Below are 21,072 nucleotides of genomic sequence, written 5' to 3'. Positions count from 1 at the left end.
CAACCTCAGCAAAGACCCTGAGCCAGAACCACCCAGCTACATCTTCTTTGGAGAACTGTATCTTCAATCCACTGTCCATTTTTAAAATTGGGCTATTTGTCTTTTTTTAATCATTGTCTTTTTTAATAATTTAGTTCTTTACATATTCTGGATACAAGCTCCTTATCAAATACATTATTTGCAAAAATTTTTTCTCCATTCTGTGGATTGTCTGCAACTAGAATTCTTAGTCCAAAATAACACAAACATTTTTGGAAAAGGTCTTGGATGTTACATAATTTGCCTAAGGTCAATAAACTGTTAGTGTGCCAGGGGCAGGTCAGAACCGACTACATAACTTGTGGGGCCTAGTGCAAAAGGAAAATGCAGAATCCTTTGTTCAAGAATTACTGAAAACAGAGCATTAAACCAAACACGAGGTCTTTCTAAGCTTGGGGACTTGTGAGGCTCACATCACACACACATGAAGCCAGGGGGACAGGGAAGATCTGAAGCTTGGGCTTACAGGAAATCCTGTGCTCTTTCCAGTAAACCATGGTGATGATCCATTTTTTTGTGCACACTGGATGAGGACAAGGCCAAACAGCAATGTCACATAGCTGACTGAAAACTTGCAGGTCAGTAAGTTCTTTCTGTGATGCCTGTTTGTCCTCTGTTTAAGGGGTATTTGGTAATTATATTTGACCTAGGTAGAAAAGTACCTTTTGAGCAAAGGCTTGACAGTATATTCTTACATGTTAACTTGCTAAGACTAACTCCTTTAAATTCCCTCTCTCTGAAATTCTTCCCTGAATTCCTCCTTCCTAATAAATATGTCAATGCTTCAGTGGTGATGAAATGTTTGCTGCTGGACATCAGGGTATATCTGGATGCAGAGGAACATTCTTCTGCATCTACATAATAGTGGAGCCTAGTGAGTGAGTTAAATTTTGGTTTCACTCAAGAGTAAGCTATTTTCTAAATACAGTTGCACTTTCGCTGATAACAGTAACTTTTAGTTTAGTTGGTGAAGACATATATCACCTCTTAATAGGACAATATTTGTCTGTCATTAAGGAAGAGTGGGGGATCTGTAACTCTTCCAAAAAACTGTGAATATTGCAACCTGAATAAGAAAGAAGTTCTGCTATGTTAGGCTAGGATATCAATGACCTCTTATCACGTGTATTTCATCCGCTTGATTCTCAGAAAAGAATACTAAGTTCACATTTTTAATTAAAAAAATCTTAAAATTCCAGAAAAGTCTTTCCTGTCAATCTCTGCTAGTCAAACTAAAAAGGCTAAGCCTAGACCACTTGGGTTCTTCGATTGAGCCTCTACAGAGCAATCCTTTCTCTCCCATCCAGCCCGCGTCTGGTCTCCGCCGGCTCCTTCAACCCCGCCCCATCTCACCCTCCGCCTTCACTCCGGCCCCGCCCCTAACTCAGCCCCCGCCCCCTCTCACCCTCTCTCTCTCTCCCCCGCCCTCAACCCATTTCCTCAGGCCGTTGTTCTCGCCTCACCCCTCGGCACCTGCGCAGTAAAGTCCTGCCCCAGGGCCTCTCTGGCCGTCTGGAGGACTTGTCCTCTGTGACCGGAGGCGGTGGTCGGGTCTGACGTGCGGCGTGACGTGAGAGTGCGCAGACTCGTCTGGGCTGCTTTAGGCTCGTTTGTTTTGGCGATGGGATTGCAGGAAGTGTGGAGACTCATGTCTAGGTGAGTGAGCCAGCGGCCTGTGCAGGCTCATCGGTTGCGCTCGCCCATGGGGAAAAGGTCAGGGGTCAGGACTGCCTGGCCTCAAAGTTTCTCGAGTCGCCCTTGGAGGCCGCAGCTCTCAGACCCGAGCCCCGGCCTCCACGGACCACCCCCCGCCCTCCTCCGGGCCTCGCTCTTACTCTTAACACTTTTGCAGCATCACCTTCGTTTTTTGCCTCTTTGGTTCTTAGGCAGCCTTGACTTAGCACTATTTTTTTCTGTTTCGACTGCCCTCTGTTTCCTTTCTTCAAAGTTGAGTAAGTTTGGGGGACATGCAGGGTTTCAAGTTGGAGGAATTTTGTGACATGTTTCGTGCTAATAAACTCTCGCGTTTTGCCACTTGCCGCATCTGGGCTCGTGGTGTGACCCTTGTTCCAGCGTTAGCACAGGTGTCTGGAACTTTGAGGCTAGTGTTGGCGGACACACAACTTGGCTTGGTGGACTGTGTGTGCAAACGTGTGTTTCACTTTTGTTAGTGCTACTCAGTGCAGCTTCTCAGAAGCTCTTAGAGGTGTCCTCCTACCTGTGGAATTAAATAAAAACTTCCCAGCCCAGGTTTCAGAGATTTGGCCCCAATTACTTCATAGATTCAACAGTACTTACTGTTGGGGCTGGGAGGTGGGGGGTGGTATATCTCAGTGGTTAGAGTACATGCTTAGCATGCAGGAGGTCCTGGGTTCAATCCCCAGTACCTCCATTAAAATAACTAATTAAATAAAGAAACCTAATTACCCTCCCCCCCCCACCCAAAATACTTACGGTTATGTTATAGCTCCTGGGGAGATACTGCTCTAGGCACTTGTGTTATCCTATAGCCACCCTGGATTACTTGTTCTTACTGTTTTTTCAGGTCCTTGAAGTCCAAGGATAGCAAATGAGAAACAAATAATTAAACAGAAGTAATACTTAGTTATCAACTCTGGTAACTGTCTTAAAGGAAAAGACAGCTGGATTTAGAAAGGAAGAGGGGGGTCAGGGAGCCTCTTCAAAGAGGTTGATCTTTAAGTTATTACTGGTACTCATTCCTTTCTCCATCTCCTCTGTGCTTTGCCGAATTACATTGTTTTGGTTCGCTTCTTGGGTTCCCTCCTTTCTTTTACTTCTTTTTTTTTTCCCAATTGAAGTGTAGTCCGTTTACAGTGTTGTGTTAATTTCTGGTATATAGCATAGTGATTCAGTTATAAATATACCTTTTCATATTCTTTTTCATTATAGGCTATTACAAGGTATTGAATATAGTTTCCTGTGCTGTACAGTGGGACCTTGTTCTTTATCTGTTCTCTTTCTTGAACTTCTGCATAGTTGTTTTTGAAGGCTCAATATTTGACTGTTAGTTTTTGTTTTTGTTTTCTGTGCTATGAGTCACAAACCCAAATGCAGGGGCTCAGAAGGAAGCGTTGAGTGATGCTGGCTGGCTGGCAGCAGTGGGGACTGGTGGGGAACTGGTGAGCAGTAGAGAGCCCTCTGTCTAAAGGAGGCAGCTTCTCAGCCTCTGGCATTGTAGCCTTTGTAGAATGTAGACTCAGGATTTCCATAGCGACCAGTGTTCCTGGAAAAGCTGGAAAACTGCATTTTTAAGTGAAATCTCTGGATTTTTAAGTATTTGTCGCTTTGAAACACTGCTAACCAAACAACACATTTGTAGGCCCAGACAGCCTTCAGGACACTAGTTTTCAACTGCAGTTTTCTCATTTATTCCTCATAGAGCATTGAGAAGTGCTTCTGCCTCAGTGATTGTGGGTGTGACTTCCTGACATGCCTTTAGTTCTAACTTTTCTTTCAAACTCTAGCCTCTCTTCTCTGCTCACTGTTGAATATTTCTGCAATGTCATTTCAAGCTCAAGAACTTCAAAATGGATTCATATTTCATCCCACAAACCAGCTAGTTTCCTTCACAACATTTTCAGTACCTATTTCTCCTAGCTTTCCTGGCTTGAAATCTTGGAGTCGTTTTTGATATAATTCTTTATCTTTTCCTTTGAGTTTTTAACTTCGTAATAACTCAATAAATCATTCCTTTGATTCCACAGCTGCTCTTCATCAGTTCTTGCCTGAATTACTTGGCCTTGGGCTTGATCTGTGCTTTCCACATTCTACCTTGCCTACTTCTGTAATCTTCATTAAGCACATTTTTATTATGTCATAATCTTAAACAGTTTCTTGAAAAGTTGTTTAATTTTGTTAGCCCATGTGTGCTTTATTGGATAATCAAATCTAAATTAGCAAGGTTCTTACCCTTCTAAGACAGTTGCTTTTAACTTTAGCATGGATCAGAATCACTTGGAGGGTTTGTTAAACAGAGATTTCTTTCTGGGCCTTACCCCCAGAGTGTCTCGATTCCATAGGCGGGTGGGGTGGGGCCAAGAATTTGCATTTCTAACAAGTTCCCCGGTGAACTGATGGTGTTGGTCTAGGAACCACACTTTCAGAACAACTGGTACAAGCCGCCAAGTTGACCATCACCTGAAGAAAATAGGCCTGATAAAGTGAACTAGTAAATTAGCAGTAGCTGGAACGTGTATGTCTCTTCCCTTCCACCAGATGGCAGTTTTGGAGCCAAAAGGAAGGAAAGAGAAGCCCATAAATTCAGCATCACTTGGGGACTCTGCATACTCAAATACACTTTATATATATATATATATGTACAGTCATTTACAGTGTGTCAATTTCTGGTGTACAGCACAGTGTCCCAGTCATGCATATACATACATATATTCGTTTTCATTCAAATACATTTTTGTGATTTAAAAGTTAATACTAGATTTTGAATAACAGCTGAGTATAAATCAGTGTAAGTAGAAAATAGATTATATAGAATCTGGCAGGAAACTTAGTTGTACTTGGGTTCATTTTCTATTCTGTTTTATAGTAATTGGTCTAGAGATTTTTTTTTTTGACCTAGAAATGCTGTGTACAGTGCTTCAAACTTACATTTGTTAGGTTTACATTAATTTTCTTTGAAATAAAATTCTGTCTCGTAAAGAAAACTAGGACTTGAAGTCAGTCCTGTGTTTGTTTTAGGTTTGCAGAAAATTTTGACGAATGTGTAATGACGGGTCTCTCATTACAGTTGTGAAGACTAGTTTCACTGCCCTAAACATCCCATGTGTTCCACCTGTTTTTCTCTCCCTCCCCCACTAAACTCCTGGTAACTACTGATCTTTTTACTGTCTCCTTAGTTTTACCTTTTTCAGAATGTCCTATAGTTAGAATCATACAGTATGTAGCCTTTTCAGATTAGCTTTTTTTGCTTAGCAGTATGCATTTATTGTTCCTCGATGTCCTTTTGCGGAAAGACAGTGGATTTCTTCTTATTGCTGAGTAATATTTAATTGTATAGATATACCACAGTTTGTTTATCCATCCAGCTATTGAAGAACCTCTTTGTTACTTCCATATTTTGGCTATTATGAATAAAGCTACCATAAACGTTCATGTGCAGGATGTTTTGTGTGTGTGTGAGTGAATATAAGTTTCCAACTTGTTTGGGTAAATACCAAGGAGTGCAATTGCTGGGTCATGTGGTAAGATTATGTTTTTGTTTCGTTTTGTAAGAAACTGCTAGACTTTCAAAGTGGCCATATCATTTTGTGTTCTTACCACAGTGAATGAGAGTTAAACTCTTAACTTTTGTAATACCTTTTCAAAAAGGCTGGAGCAAACAAAAGGGAATATAGTATTTATACATTGAAACATGATTACCCAGATTACTATATTCATTGTATTCTACATTTGTTTCAGGTTTAATTCATCCAGAAGGACTAATGTCATACTGCAGCATTTGGTAAGTTTGGACTTTGTTTTGTTGGCATTATTAGATTATGAAGTGTAACTTAAAATGTCATTGTTAGGGAAGTAGAGAAATACTGGCAGGTTTCGTTGGCTTTGATACACCATAGTTTCGAATTTTATAGTGCCAAGACTTGACACGTACAACTTACAGAAGGTGGCATAAAGTTATGGATAAGGGGATGGATCTTAAGTCAAAATGCCTGGGTTTAAATAATGGGTCCACTGCTTAATCTTGGGCAGATTACTTGGTCTCTCTCAGCCTCCTTTCTTACATATATAAAATGGGGCTAATAGTATCCACCTTAGAGTGCTTATGAGTGATAAGTAAATCACTTAAAAATCTAGCATAGTGGTTGGCATACAATAATCATTTTATACACATTAGCTACTTTGTACTAAAAGTACCCTTCCAAAGCTTAGAGGGTGTTAGTTTATCACACTGCAAGGAAGAAATACTTTTAATTCATTTTTGTATATCTCTGCTATTGACTGCATATGTCCCCGCAAAATTCATATTTTGAAATCGAATCCCCTACATGTTGGTATTTGGAGGTCAGGACTTTAAGTGGTGATTAGGTCACAAAGGTGGAGCTCTCATGAATGGGGTCAGTGCTTTTATAAAAGAGACACCAGGGAGCTCCCTCACTTCTTCTGCCTTCTGGGGGAGGACACAGTGAGAAGATAGCCATTTATAAACCGGGAAGTAAGACTTCACCAAACACCGAATCCGCAGCTGCCTTATCTTGGACTTTCTAGCCTCCAGAGCTGTGAGAATTAAATGCTGTACAAGCCGCCCAGTCTATGGTATTTTTGTTTCAGCAGCCTAAGTGAACTGAGACACCTTTCATACAGCCTGACAAGTACCTTGCACGTTAAAATGACAAGTCACTCTGATACGGCAGTAGGGTGTGCCAGATGCTGTTCTGAGTACTTCATATGTGTTAGCTCAGTTGATTCTCATTATAGTCTTTAAGGAGTGGACACTACAGATCTTTTATCTGCAACTCTAAAACCTGAAAACCAGAAGTTCGTGGTGGGTTTGTGGTTTATTTGTGGTTATATTTGGTGGGACAATCTAACCTGAGCATACTTAAAGCTTTTCTTTTTTTTTGTCTTTATCCTAACTAGGGTAAATATTTCTGGTTTGGTGCAGAAATAGTAAAGCATTTGTTTATAAGGTACCAACCCAGACTTCGCTTGGGGTGTTTCATATACTGTATGTACTGGAAGGATATGAGACTGGGTAGAGAGAAAGGTCAGTAAGACATGTCAGTGTTTCTTTTCTAAAGTTACCATTTTTCCCTTTTCACACTCTGTTCTTTGGAAACAAGTCAGTAAGTTCATCCCACACTCAAAAGGTGAAGGGACTAAGCTCTACCTCCTGGAAGGGGCATTTCTACATAAATCATTTAGAGTTCTTCTGTGGGGAGAATCAGCTCTTCTCCATTGATTTATTCAGTTATTTTTATCAGTGTGGACTCATGGATATTTATTTTATTCTTTGGGTTATAATCTAACAGCACATTATTTATTTTGCTACTCAGATAATTCCAGCTTTGGCCATTAGGAATTCCTTCATTTTGGCTTCTTGTGTCTTTTTGATAGGACCATATTCTTTTAATTTTCAATTTTTTTTAAAGTACTCCTTACTTTCTGGTATGAGAAGTGTGCTCTGGGCTCCTCTCACCTTTTCCCTTTCCTGGCTCTGGGATCAGTCATTTCTCCAAGGAGCCCTGGTTGCCTTTACTAGAGAATTGCATTTAGAAATCAAGATGTAAGCTCTGGGCTGGCTCTTTGTTACTGGGGTGTCATGGCTTTCTCTTGGGGGTTAGAGCTAGGGTAATGCTTGTATGTATGGTAGAATGCATATAGTGTACAGTGTTTGCTAACTCATGTATCATATCTGTAGTTTCTGTATTTATCCTATGTGTGTATTTATTAAGATAACAGATTTATACCACTGTCTCTGACTTTAATTCAGTACCATAGGGCAGGGTTCAATGTAGCCTTCCCTTCTTGCTTGTTTGTAACTCTCCTCCAGACAGTGAGAGTCTGGTTCTCACTGACAACCCTCTGTCACTTGTTTAACCTCAGTATACATGCAAAGCAGTTTCACAATTTTAACCACCCCCACCATGTGAATCAAAGTTACTAACTAGAGCAGTGTTAGTGTACAGTTCTTTTGTATATTTCCTTACAGTTTCCAATCAAATGATTGTTTTCTAAAGTTACTTACGTCAACTTTCCTGCCACCGTCACTGAAGTCACTTCAGTATGCTTATGTCATGCATGTGTAGTTCAGTTAGATTGATTTGTCATAGTCTGCATTCCATGTTGGAATCCCTTGACATCCTGGCTGATTTTTAAAAAAATAGTTTGTATACATTAAAGTTCACTCTTTGTGATGTAACCTTCTGTGAGTTTTGACAGATGCATAAATTATGCATCCACCACCCCAAGTCCGTACAGAGCAGTGCTGTCACCCTAAAACTTCCCCTCTGTAGTCAGCCACTTCTCCCACTCCCAACCGCTGACCTGGCTTATGCCCCTATCGTTTTGTCCTCTACAGAATGTCATATGAATCATACAATATAATGGCAGCATGTTATTGTCATTTTTGGATTGTATGGAATCATACAATATAATGGCTTTTGTAAATATAGATTATTTCACTTGGCAGAATGCGTTTAAGATTCGTCTGTGTTGTTGCATGAATTGATAACTTGGTCCTTTTCATCATTGAATGGTATTCCATTGTTTGGATGTACCACAGTTTATCCATCTCCCTGTTGAAGGGTATCTTGGTTGCCTCCAGGTTTTAGCAATTATAAATAAAACTGCTAAATGGTTGTTTACAGGTTTTTGTATGCATATGTTTTTAATTCACTTGGGGTGTGATAGCTGGATTGTATGGTAAGTCTGTGTGTAACTTTATAAGTTTGCCGAGTTGTCTTCCAAAGTGGCTATACGAGTTTGCAGTTCCTCTAAGAATGAATGAGTTCCTGCTGTTCTATGTCCTTGGCAGCATGTTATTGTCTGTTTTTGGATTTTAGCCATTTTAATATGTGTGTGGTGGTATCTCATTATGGTTTTAATTTGCATTTTCCTAATGAGAAATGTTGAGAGTTTCATGTGTTTGGTTTTTTTTTTTTTTGCCATCCCTATATATTCCTTGAAGATCCTCAATTTTTTTTTTGCCTCTTTTAGGATTGACTTGTTTTCTTACTGATTTTAAGAGTTGTTTATACAGTTGTATATTTTGGATGCAAATCTTTTGTCTGATATGTGATATCCAAGTATTTTCTTCTAATTTCTGGCTTGTCTTTCTTGTCTCTAACAGTATCTTTTGCAGAACTGAAGCTTCTAATTTTATGAAATTCAGCTTATCAGTTTTTTCTTTTGTGGATCATACTTTTGGTGTTGTATCCCATTAATCCTCAGTGTTTGGAGGTCAGTGTGAACTGGAGTCCAGGGGTGTGGCCGTCATAAGCGTTCTGTTCCTTGGCTGGGGATGGGCTGCCTTTTTTTTTTTCTCCTTTGTGCCCTTTCTTTTCCCAGCTGTGGTTGGTAAACACTAAAGTCAGTAGGCTATGGTTTTAAAGTGCTTCTCCCTTGGGATTAAGGGTTTTATTTTGTAGGCTTCCATCCCATTCTTCCACTGTAGTGGGGCTCCATGCCTGAGCTGCCAGCTTTGAAGTCCTTCCTCCCTCCCTGCAGATTTAGCCTTTTGTTCTGTATGGAAGATGAGGGGAAAGGATTTAGCTGTGCTTGCTGTTCCCCTCCCTCAGCCAGCACTTCATGGAAGGCTTTCTCCAGTCTTCCCTGGGAGGGCCTGTTTGGGTTCCAAGAGGAAGAACCAGCAAGTGTGGAATCTCCCCACCCATGACTGTGACCACCCACCCGTCCTCCAGAGCTTCATACTATCACACTTGCCCTCACTCGGCCTCTAGCAAGTCATCAAAAATTCTAGTTAATCTTTCTTAGGGCTTCTGCCTGAGGTAAGCACTTATTCTGGTCCTGCATCTCCCTGAAGGCACCTGTCTCCAGTTTTTATTACTGGCCGTTTGCCCTGTGACCTCACTTCTCTGATTGAGTTCACCAAAAGCCATTAATTTGCAGTCTGTTCATCTTTTTTTCTTGTTATACGGTCAGAAGGTGCATCTTTTCAGCTCTCAGCATCTCAGAGCTGAAACCAAATAATAGGATTTTAAATGATTGCATCTGGTTAGTTAAAAATTTATGTAAAATTGTTCAGTGAAAGCAGTCATGAAACTTAAAAATTTTTTTTGGCTGGCGAATCTGACGTGGGTCAAGCAAAAAAGAAATACAATGTGGAAGGAGATGAGAGTTTATTAATACTCGTATGTAACAAGTTTGTATGCTTTGAAAACTTTTATCTGTATTACTTTAAAATTTAGAATGATTAGGTATCTGAAAAGTGCAGCTTTTTTACTCTTTCATCTGTCTTTTCATATGAGTAAGGGATTAATCAAGGAAGTTAGAACTACCGTGAGTATTGAAGGGGAGGTCACTTGCCTCACTCCATGACTTAGGCAAGTTCTTTACAATGATATGACTTGTAATCTGGCCTTAAACTACTTATTCCACCTATTTTCCCATCACTCATTTCCTCAACCAGCTTTTATTCCATTCATGTTTAACATCTTAATATTTCCAAATAGTCATTGTCTATGTTTTAGCATGTGCTGCTCTCCAAGATTCTCACCCCCCTTTTTTTCTTGGCATACATCAAGGCCCAACTCAAATACCATGTTTTTTGTCCCAGTTGTTGGTAGCTGCTATAGGCAGAATTATTTGCCCTTTCTATTCACCTTTGATTTCCAAGTACCTAATATGAAATACTTGCTTGGTACACAGAAATAGGAGTATTTCATAGTCCAGGAAATTCTAGGGCTGGGTTCTATTTTAAATCAGTTGACCAAGTTTACTCAGAAATAAAAATTAAGAGATTTAAGAGGTATGTGTAGTCTGATTTGGATTGTCTGTCTACAGAGTCTAAATAAACTCAGAAACCTTTGTCAGACGTATCTAGTGACCCATTAAATTACCCTTAACATTGTGTGAAAGATTTGTATTTAATGTATATGTTTTGATGTTGGCTTGTGACAAAACCTTAATGAATTTCATCTTATAGTTATTCTCTGTTTACACAGAAGGTGTCTAAGCACACAGATGCAGCAGCAGAAGTGCTTTTGGAAAGAAAAGGTTGTGCAGGAGTGATAACGCTAAACAGACCACAGTTCCTGAATGCACTGAATCTTAATATGATTCGGCAGATTTATCCACAACTAAAGGTTTGTAATTTTCTTAAAGCAATCATATGGATCCTTTTAAATGTATATCTTAATAGAACACTTCTGTATGCTCTCTATAGAATCATTGGACTATCTGGAATCAGTGCCCAAATCCCGTCGATTCTTGGGTCCTCAGCACTTCCCCTAAGTGGTTATCCTAGGGGAGCACCCCTAGTGACAGGGAGCTCATTGCCTCACAAGACAGCCTCTTCCACTTTTACATAGCTCCAAGTTTCTTCTTGTGCTCTGCCACTCTTTATTTATCCAACTTTTTAACCAGTATACTGGTTCTGCCTCTTGAGTCATGAGTATACAAATCTAATCTGCTTCCAGATTTGAAGACGGCTGTTGTTGAACTGCTTGCCCAGCCTTTTCTTAAAGAAGACCTTAAGCTTTTCTAAGTTAACTGCATGGTGCAGTGAAAAAGCACAACTTGAAGTCAGGCCACTTGTGCTTGGAACTTGGATTTCTATTAACTGTGTAGATTGGGAAAGTTAATCTCTCTGTATTTCATTTACTCATCTGTGACATGGGGATGATAATATTTCATAGAATTGTTGTGAAGATGAAGTGAAATAGTGTACCTAACACAGTTGGCTGCACAGGGGTTAAAGACTAGTTCTCCCCTGGTCACAAGTTCCTTTATTCATTTGATGAGTCTCTCTTCCATCCTGCTTTGTCTGTTTGGGACACTTTGTAATATGTTCTTAAATGTGATACAGAGAAATAGACCAAGTGTTCCAGATTAAAGTGGAAGAAAGTAGAAACTTCCATGTGAGAATACCATACTTCTATTAATGTAACCCATTGTATTAACCTTTTTTGGACAACCACAAGGTTAATCTGTCTAGTTCTATCTCTTCTTTGCCCATTTTTTATTTTTATTCTCAAGTGTAGAATTTATGGATTTCCTGTTAATTTCTCTGTCTCTGGTTAACTAATTTTTTGTTTGATCCATTGTTTTAGCCTTTTCAATTTCCACTGGTTCTTGATTCTTTCATCCTACTTAATTATTAGCTGTCCTTACCAACCCAAGATCGCTTTCAGATCTGATCAATAGAAGTGTTTTTTTTTTTTTAACTCTGTTCCTTTTAAATTTGTCAGTAGGCCTGTATCACCACAGTAGAAAGGTTTACTGTTCTATTTATCAACAGTCTTCGGGCTGATTTGTTCACCGCTTATATAACATAAAATTAAGCCCGTATTTTTTCACCTTGGTTTCAAAGGTGTCGTGGTAAAGATTTCAGTTGCCATCATCAAATCTGGATCACAAAATGCACTCATCTAGCAAGTTTGTTGGAGTGACCTCTAATTTATGCCAGAAAAGAAAATGAAAGTGGGATCCATTCTTCTGGATATGCTTTATAAAGCTTATGCTTTATTTATATCCACATATATCTCTATCTATACATATATATGTCTATGTGCATGCAAACATATCTTTCATGAGTTTGTATTTATGATATGCTATATACTGTCTTCTTTTACATTTGGACAGAAGTGGGAACAAGATCCAGAAACTTTCCTGGTCATCATAAAGGGAGCTGGTGGAAAGGCTTTCTGTGCTGGGGGTGATATCAGAGGTAAAAACTTTTTTCCCCTCTCACCTAAATCTTTTTTCCCCCAATAGCACTGATAAGGTATTAGCAGATTTTTATAGTGCTTTGTGATTTGCTTTACTTCTTAGAATTTTTAAAATTATAATGTTAATAATTCTTAATGAAGTTAACTTAGAAAAAGGAATAAAGACTTACCTTTTGTAATTAATAGAAAAATGAGAATAGTGAATTGTTTTATTTTTTAACTACACGTATGCACTTCAGATATCTTGGTTCTCTTCCTGAATTATTCTAAACAAAATGTCCAGTTATGGTTAATGAGTCCACTTTTCATTTTGGAAAAGCTGATATTAAGCAGTTCCGTCTGGCTATGTAAGTGACTTGCCATTCTGCACATATGCCATGCTCTCACATATTTCCATGAGTTTGTACTTTCCCATTGTTCATGATCCCAAAGCAAGAATGTCCTTACAGAATTTATCCTATAATATTATCAATATATTTTTTATGTGTGTTTAAATGAACATGCTGAGATGAATAAAAAGATTAATTCTCCTTGTCTTTCTAATTATTTGGGTCAATCTGTACACATTTAACTATTAAAGATAAAAAGAAGAAATGTTATTACCACTTGTTAGTATTTTATGTATACTGAAAACTGTTCTCACATTTTCAGTTTTGTTTCTTATGGGATTGATAGGTTCCTGCGATGGTCTTTTCCATGTGTTTTACATTTTATATTTGTTTGTTTTTCATATTGGGTTAAGACAATAATGTTCGGGTTGATCTATTTATGAATTTTATAACTTTATGTAAACCATTATATTTGAAATAGGAAGAAACAAGCTTGATTCAGGACATAATTCCAAATACGTGTTAAAGTAACTGAGTCTTCAAATTTCACTTTAAAATTTTTAGTTGCTTAGATTGACTTGTTAGCGGAATTGTTTTTGAATTTATTGTTTTGCCCACAATTAAAATGTTTTCCAGCCTGGAATTGACCTTTCCTCTAGAGTTGGGCCTTCTATCTTGTCACTTTACAAATGGGCAGAGCCTTATGTATTGATTTTTAGCTTCTTCTGACTGTGAGCTATTTTTGCATATAGGCCTAACTTTATATTGATAGTAAGAAATACTAGGGGGAGGGTATAGCTTAAGTGCTAAAGCACATGCTTAGCATGCACAAGATCCTGGGTTCAGTCCCCAGTACCTACTCTAAAAATAAATAAACCTAATTACCTCCTCCCCCCAAAAAGAAAAAAAAATTTTTTAAATTAAAAAAAAAAAAGAAATACTGTTATAAATTCTAGAGTTATTCTAGTTTACATGTATAAAGCAGTGGATTTCAATTCTAGGAAATTTAGTTTCTTTAAACATCATAGTCTAAGTAAGTGGCACTCTGAAAAAAATTTTTTTAATGATATTAACATCATTTAATTTATATGGAACCAATTGATTAGAAGGTTAGAAGGAAATCTCCAAAGAGTTCTGAGGCAAAAGCTTTATTCCACAGGCAATACAGTTCTCACTCCTTTCCTTTTAGAGAAATGGTAAGAAATGACAAAGACTGAATAAAAGATAATAGATGAGGGTTTTGGGGGTTTTATTGGTGAAAGACTCAGAACAAGAAAACTAGATATCAAAGCTTTTTTTAAAAAACTGGGAAAATAAGCTAACATTTGGTTGGAACATTTTGAAGGAAACTATATCAGAGTTCTGGAGTTAGTCTAAAAATCTGTTAATAGTCAACAATTTTTATGTAACTTTCCCATAAAAGAGGAAACGTGTATATTTACATTTTAATTTATATTTTAGTAGGTAATACTCATAGGACTTGAAGGCAGGAAAAGCATATCAGCCTGCAATATATGGAAGAGAGTGGTTTGTTAGTAGTTTTATGTTGACTAGAATAGGAATACAGTAGCGGTAAAGTCTGGATAATAGGAAATTGCAATGGAAATGAAACCATTTGATATTATTTATTATTTAGATATTTACTGAACACCTGCTTATTAAGCCAGGTATTCCTATGCTGTAGAACATCTTTGAGAAGTTATATTTCATTGATATTAATAAACAAAGATACTGCTATCTCATTTACCTCTCTAGCCTCACTTTTTACCATTCTCCTTTAGTCCTTTAAAACTACTTATTTCTTGATTTTATTCTTTCTTGCCTGTGTGCCTTTGTAGTACTTCTTTCTCTACTCAGAACTTTCTCCAGTCATTTTCTGGGAAATCTCTACTGATTATTCATATTTGGCTCAGATCTCTCTCTTCTGGGAAGTCTTTTAATTACACCTCTCTTGCTCCCATTCCCACAGCACTCCAGGCTTATAGCGAGCATAACACAGGAGTGTGTTTTAGTAGTGTGTCTGTCTTACTAGTCAGAACTCCAGGGTGGCCATCTTAGATTGCTGTCTTGTTATCTAAAACATTGTGTGGTTACTAGTAGAGGCTCAACAAATCTTCCATGGTGAAATGAATGTGGCAGAAGTATTTTGACGGAATATGTAGAACTCTGTGCACACACATGTGCATGCCTTTCTCTGTGTATAAGTATAAGGTACTTTGTATTAAGGTACGTTACCAAAGGAAGTATGTATCCAGCAAATGTTTATTTAGGTGCTACAGAAAATAGAAGAAAATGCATTTTGTAGTGCTATATAACTTCTAATTTTACACTTTGTAAGAGGTTCTGAATAAGAATTTTTGCCTTGACATTTGAATTTGGATTATGGATCTGGGGCTAACTATAGTATGTCTGTGGCATGAACATCTTCAGAACCTTAACAAACCATTCTAGAATTTCCCCCTGGTACTTACTATCACAGTATTTTAAATTTATTCTATTTGACCGTATTGACTAGAAAACACTTTCTTTGATTTGTAATCCTTTTTTTCTTTTTTTTTATTGTAGCACTCTCAGAAGCTAGGAAGACGGACCAGAAGATGACTCAGGACCTCTTCAGAGAAGAATATGTGCTGAACAATGCCATTGGTATGTGTGCTCTGGTGAGAGCTTTGAAAATCAAGACTTAAGTTGCACAGTGTGAATTGTTAAAATGTAATCAACAGACACTCTTATTTAATCTTTTATATACTTTGTGCCAGAAATAAACTTGATTAAACTAGTCTGACTGCTCATTCCAGAACATTTCACACTTTAGTAAATAAGCTATATACCTAACTATTTGCCACACAATCAATGTGAAAACATGGATTTTGATTATATATGGTTGGCTTTCTTGGAAAATGAAAAACTTGGGTCCCAGTTTTCTGTATGAAATGAAGTTACTTTCCTAATTATTGAGGAACTCTAGAATGAAATTTCTTTTATAGTTGATGTTCCAGATTTTATTGGAAGTGAAGCCTCTATCAATCATATGTTTCAATGTTAAATTACAGGGAATAATAATGACAGATTCTTGTGTACCTGCCAGCCCAGAAGGAATAGATATCCATATTTTATTTTTGCTTGATGTTTTAAAAACTATTTAAATAAAATAGAATACTACAAGTTTTTAAAATTACTGTTTAGTCCATTTTGTTGCTTTCCTCAGTACCATTTCTTTCTCCAGAAGCAACCACTGTCATTAATTTTTAGTGCATCCTATTAGATCAAACTTTATATTTTTACTACATATTTATGAACAAAAGTAGTATTACTTTGTTTTTGAAATTTGCATAATACTATCTTACTGTAATGCTGTTCCATAGATTTTTAATAACATGGAATGTAACTGTTCTATATGATTCAGTTTCACCATATTATCTATTCTTCATTAATGGATATTTTAGGTTATTTCCAATTTTTGCTAATACAGATTGATGTACCTTATATACCCCCCTAGTGCCCATGTGCAAAAGTTTCTAGAAGTAATAGAAGCTGAATGGATAGATCATTGAGTTTATACATCTTTAATGTGTTTCCAAATTTTTCTCTAAAGCACAAAACTTGATTTTCTACATGTCCTTTCTGTCATTTTTTTGTTTGTTTTTAAACTTTGCATGTTTGATATCTTACTCTGGCTGTAATTTATATTTCATTGAACACAGGTCAGGTAGAAAGTGTTTTCTTATGTTAATTACTCATTTAGATTTTCTTTTCAGTTTTATCCTTTGTTTATCTTCCTTTTGGATTGTTTATCTTTTACAGATGTAGTAGGTCTATATGTATTCTGGACTGTTTTCTTTTGTACATTATATATATTACAAATATGCTTCTTTCAGTCTGCTACTTTACCTTTTGGTATAGACAAGTTTTTGATGAGATGAAGTGTATCCATTCTTTTCATTTTGAGTTCTGCTTTTTTGCATTAAAAAAACAACATGGAGGTTTTTAAGATGGTCTTTTATTTTTCTTTTAATAGTTTGTTTATACTGTAAGCCTCTAATGTAATTGGAATTTTTTTGCATGTGGCGTTTAACTTTTATTTTCTCAATAGTGGAGTTATTGAAGGCTTTCATTAGTTCCAAATTGAAGTACTGAGTTATTAAATAATGATGAATAGATCAGGATTGTATATGGATTGACATTGTAAAAAGAATATATTTTATAAGCCAAAAGTTTAGTCTACTTTGATATTTCTTCTAAAAATTTCTAAGGAAAATACTCAGAGTTCATGTAACATGTAATTTTTGGAAAAAACAAATGTATTTTAAACATTATAACTGATTACAGCTCTGTTTCTTTTAGATTCTTGCCAGAAACCATATATTGCACTTATTCATGGAATTACAATGGGTGGGGTAAGTAGACTGTTCTTATTATTGAAGAGAGGTGTGATGATGAATGTAATACAGTAGAACTTTTTGTAACAAAATCATGTTTTGAGCCTTGCAGTTTTGCTTCACCCAAAAGAATATGTTCTTAATTATGTTATATGCTGTTTCAGCTTCTGGAATTAGTGAGTTCTTAACCAACAAAACGGACTCTTTTTCGGTTACGTAGAGCCCCTTTTCAACTTATAAGTAAACCTATTGCTTCAACAGCTTCAGAAAAGAAATTGGAATGTTGAGGGTTTTTTCTTTTTTAGACTCTGACTAGTGGGGATGTGGTTGCCTAAATTGTATCTTCTGCACAAAATCTTAGAGAAAGTATTCAGACACTTCGTGAAGCTCTTTGAAAGCACTCTTCTACCAGTTCACAGATCTTTGTAAATAGCACAGATGCAAAACAAATTGTCAATGTCACTGGCCTTGAATAACTTGAAACATGAAATAATTACAGAAAAAGTATTCAAATGTATGGCACTGACCATAAGAAAGACAGGCCTTTAAAGAAATGAGAGGGCAGCATGGGTTTTCATGGCAGGAAAAGGTAGGATTTAAGTAGGTAGTAGGAGGCCGAAGGGTAGAATTTCAAAGATTGAACCTGTTCAGTGTTTCAAAGATTTAGGCATTGGGAATACAAGAAGTCTCCCTCTTCCCAGTAGAACCACACTAGATGAAGCCTTCTGGCACTGGGAATTGCTTAGATCTGGGAAGGGATTCCACTAGAAAGCAGGATCCAGGCAATCTTTACCTCTCTGCTTGTGGCAGGAACTGAGCATGGGTTGATTGTGCTTACTTGTCAAGGAAGTATTAAGATGGGAAAAATAGGAACTCCCTGAAAAAATACTGCAGAACCAGGGGAAGGAAAATAATCTGAAGCATTTTGAAGGAAGAGTCCCCCATGAATGTGAAAGGAAATGAAAGCAAACAAAAAAAATTGGACATACTTAATAACATGTAAAAAGATGTGGCTCCAATAAAATAGGAATGACAGTCCATAAGGAGACAGCAAGCTCAGATGAAAGGGCAACAGGCTGCAGAGGGGAACAGGGAACGTGAGCAAAGATGACTGGAAACTAAAATGCAATAGCAGAACCTGACATTCCACTTTGAAGGCAATAGACTAGAAGTAATTGAATTTAATATTACAGATAATGAAGTGTCTGTGTAGGATAAACTTGAGAAGCTGTCACCAAAAAACGACAAGGATAAAAATGATGAGAATAAACATTTTGAAGTAATGAATGTGAAAGAAAGATACTGGGAACGCAGCAATGATAAATACTCGATAGGAAGTAAACAAATGGTCAGATGTAATTAAAGATGCCTTTCTTTTATTTAATTAAAAGCAAAAAATTCTCAAAGCTGAGAGATGTATAGTTAAAGGAAACACAGTGTTCCAGGTAAAAATCGGTGAAAAGAGATCCACACCTAGGTAAAAGCTCTGGTAAATTTTTTGAATTATAAGCTTTAAGACACAAACAACTGGAGGTGTTCAGGCCAAGCCCTGGGAGTGCAGGAGTGATTGATGGATAGAGGTTATGTGCAAAGCAGCATAAATTATTCTGGTTTCAGACTTGGTTATGCTGAGTGCCAGAAGTCAATGGATTGGGAAAGTTGTAAAATAGTCATTAAGACCCAAGAGTTTTCTACCCAACCAAATTATCATTTAGTGTAAGTATAAAAGAAAAATACTCTCAGAAATGAAAGGAAAATATATTACTGACATAACAATTGTTGAAAATACTTCTGTAAATATTTGGCCTAGTTGACCAAGAGATTGCTCAAATTTAATAACACAAGATTAGTTTTGAAACAAAAAGATTGGTGAACTTCCCCTTAGTGGTGTCAGTGGACAGAACTTCCTTCTTGTTATAGGAACCTGAGAAGAGTTCCTGCCCTAGCATACCACATCTGAATGAACTGGCCATGCCTGTGGCCTCCGTGACAGATATAGGTTGGTACAATGTTTGCATGCACTCCTGTGTGTGTTACAGCCAAGAATACGTCATTTATTTCTAAAAAGAAGACTGCAGTAAAACAGACCAAGATTATGTTGTCTTGAGTAGAGGAAGTAAGGGTGATGGTGCTTCTTCCTACTGGTCTCTAGTTTTCGGTATTTAAAAAGTATGAATGACTTTCAAAATGAAAATGAAAATATACTTTATATCAGCCTTTCTTAGCCAGAATGCTACCAGAGAATGAGGTCTTAGTACCTTAACGCAGTAGTTTTCAAAGTGTTATCCCTGGGCCAACAGTATCAGCAGCACTTGGGAATTTGTTAAAAATACAAATTCTTGGGTTCCATCCCCAGAGTCAAACTCTAAGGGCAGAGCCCAGCAGTCTGTGTTTCAGCAAACCCTCCAGATGATTCTGAGTCATGCTAATTCTGGGAGCCAGTGCCCAAGGCGTCAATTGTTTGTAATGAATTAATTGCACTCTTTATTCTGTCCTGTGATTCTAAAGTGGTACCAGTTATATACTAACTTTGGAAATATTGAGCAAGTAGTTAAGTCATTTGCAGTGATCTGTGGTTCAGATAAGGAACCCCTCAATGAGAAAGGTTCTTTTTTATTACATGTGTTACATATTGTCAGCCCTGCCCCTAACCCCCCATAAAACCAAAAAAAAAAAAACCAAAAAGCAATAGAAAAACCCCCCCAAACCCGTGTGTCTTTTCTCCCATCAGGCCTGCCACCTACACGTCCTGTGTGCTCTACATCTAATTCATCCTTAAAGACTGAGGTGCTACCCTATTTTTTTTTAGCAGTCATAAATACCACTATGATTAGGTGTGATTTCTTCCTTCATTGACTCAGTGCATTCAATCTTTACTCCAAATTTGGTGTTTATACTTTATTGTCAGTTATTACAAAAAATGCCCAAGTACATTAGATGATCTGTAAAGGAAAGAACTATCTTGCCTTGATTTTTTTTTTTAACCTTCCCATAACAACTAGGGAATGTACAGTATATAGCTAATAAATTAATAATTAAAACAGTTGTACTTTAAATAATAGTAAACATCTTGTGTAGCCTTCGAAAGAATAAAATATACAGACTGGAGTTGAACTAGTTTTGTTTTGTTTTGTTTTGTAATGGGTTTTGTATGTATCTTGGTTTTGAAGGCTAACTTTTCATGTCATATTTACAAACTTTGCTTAATCTAAGGCTCTTAGTGAACTTTAGCTTTTGAAAATGTAATCCTTTAGGTCATTGGCTGTCAACCTTGGCTGCATTTAGCATCACTTCGGAGTCTTTCAGAAATCCTAGTACCCAGATTTTACTTACCGTCCAGAACTATTAAATCATATTGGAGCACAACTCAGATGTTTTTAAAACTCAGTGGTAATCCTAATGTGAAGCTAAAATTATGAGCTGATTAAGCGATTTCTTAACTAGAGTGTGGTTCAGTGTAAGCTGTGGGCCTTTTTCAGAACGCCCTTAAGGCAGTGGTTCTCACAGGTTAGCTTGTATCAGAATCACTCCAAGGGCTTGTTAAAATGCAAATTCCTCTCACACCCATTTCTAGTTTAGTCTGTTTGAAGTGTGGCCCAAGAATTTGCATTTCTAAAAGTTCCCCTATGATGCTGATGCTGCTGGTGATAGTGGGGGCACCTCACTTTAGGAGCCACAACTGTAAGGTGTTGAGAACACATAGTTTGTTATTTAAAAGGCCTTTATTTTCAGAATTTTTAATAGAATTTTGGTATTATACATAATAGTTCTATAGATATATTTTTAATCCCAATATTAAAGTATGAGAATAAGAGAGAATAAATATGGCTTAAGAAAAGGTATAGAAATTGTTTTCTCTGTCTTTATCTTGATAGTGATCAGTAGTATTTCTTATAATGTAAGAATTTTAAGAAAACTTGAACAATCCAAAAGGTGGCG

The 21,072-nt window shown here is 37.1% G+C and overlaps 1 protein-coding gene across 2 annotated transcripts in view; it reads left to right on the top strand.

Annotated features, from left to right (window-relative positions):
• Positions 1-1,505: 1,505 nt before the first annotated feature.
• HIBCH (3-hydroxyisobutyryl-CoA hydrolase) overlaps positions 1,506-21,072 on the top strand; it is a 69,611-nt gene continuing 50,044 nt past the window's right edge. Inside the window, exons 1-6 of one of the 2 annotated variants that reach the window (XM_031451801.2) lie at positions 1,506-1,695; positions 5,476-5,518; positions 10,704-10,841; positions 12,340-12,424; positions 15,320-15,400; positions 17,099-17,151. In XM_031451801.2, coding sequence (XP_031307661.1) covers positions 1,661-1,695; positions 5,476-5,518; positions 10,704-10,841; positions 12,340-12,424; positions 15,320-15,400; positions 17,099-17,151 — 435 coding nt within the window. In that variant the 5' untranslated portion in view covers positions 1,506-1,660. Of the gene's footprint in view, positions 1,696-5,475; positions 5,519-10,700; positions 10,842-12,339; positions 12,425-15,319; positions 15,401-17,098; positions 17,152-21,072 lie in introns of both variants that reach the window. The other variant, XM_010991981.3, reaches the window with a different exon arrangement.

This window comes from Camelus dromedarius, chromosome 4, assembly GCF_036321535.1.
Source record: "Camelus dromedarius isolate mCamDro1 chromosome 4, mCamDro1.pat, whole genome shotgun sequence".
Taxonomy (NCBI): domain Eukaryota; kingdom Metazoa; phylum Chordata; class Mammalia; order Artiodactyla; family Camelidae; genus Camelus; species Camelus dromedarius.
This window is presented reverse-complemented; position numbering and strand designations above follow the sequence as displayed.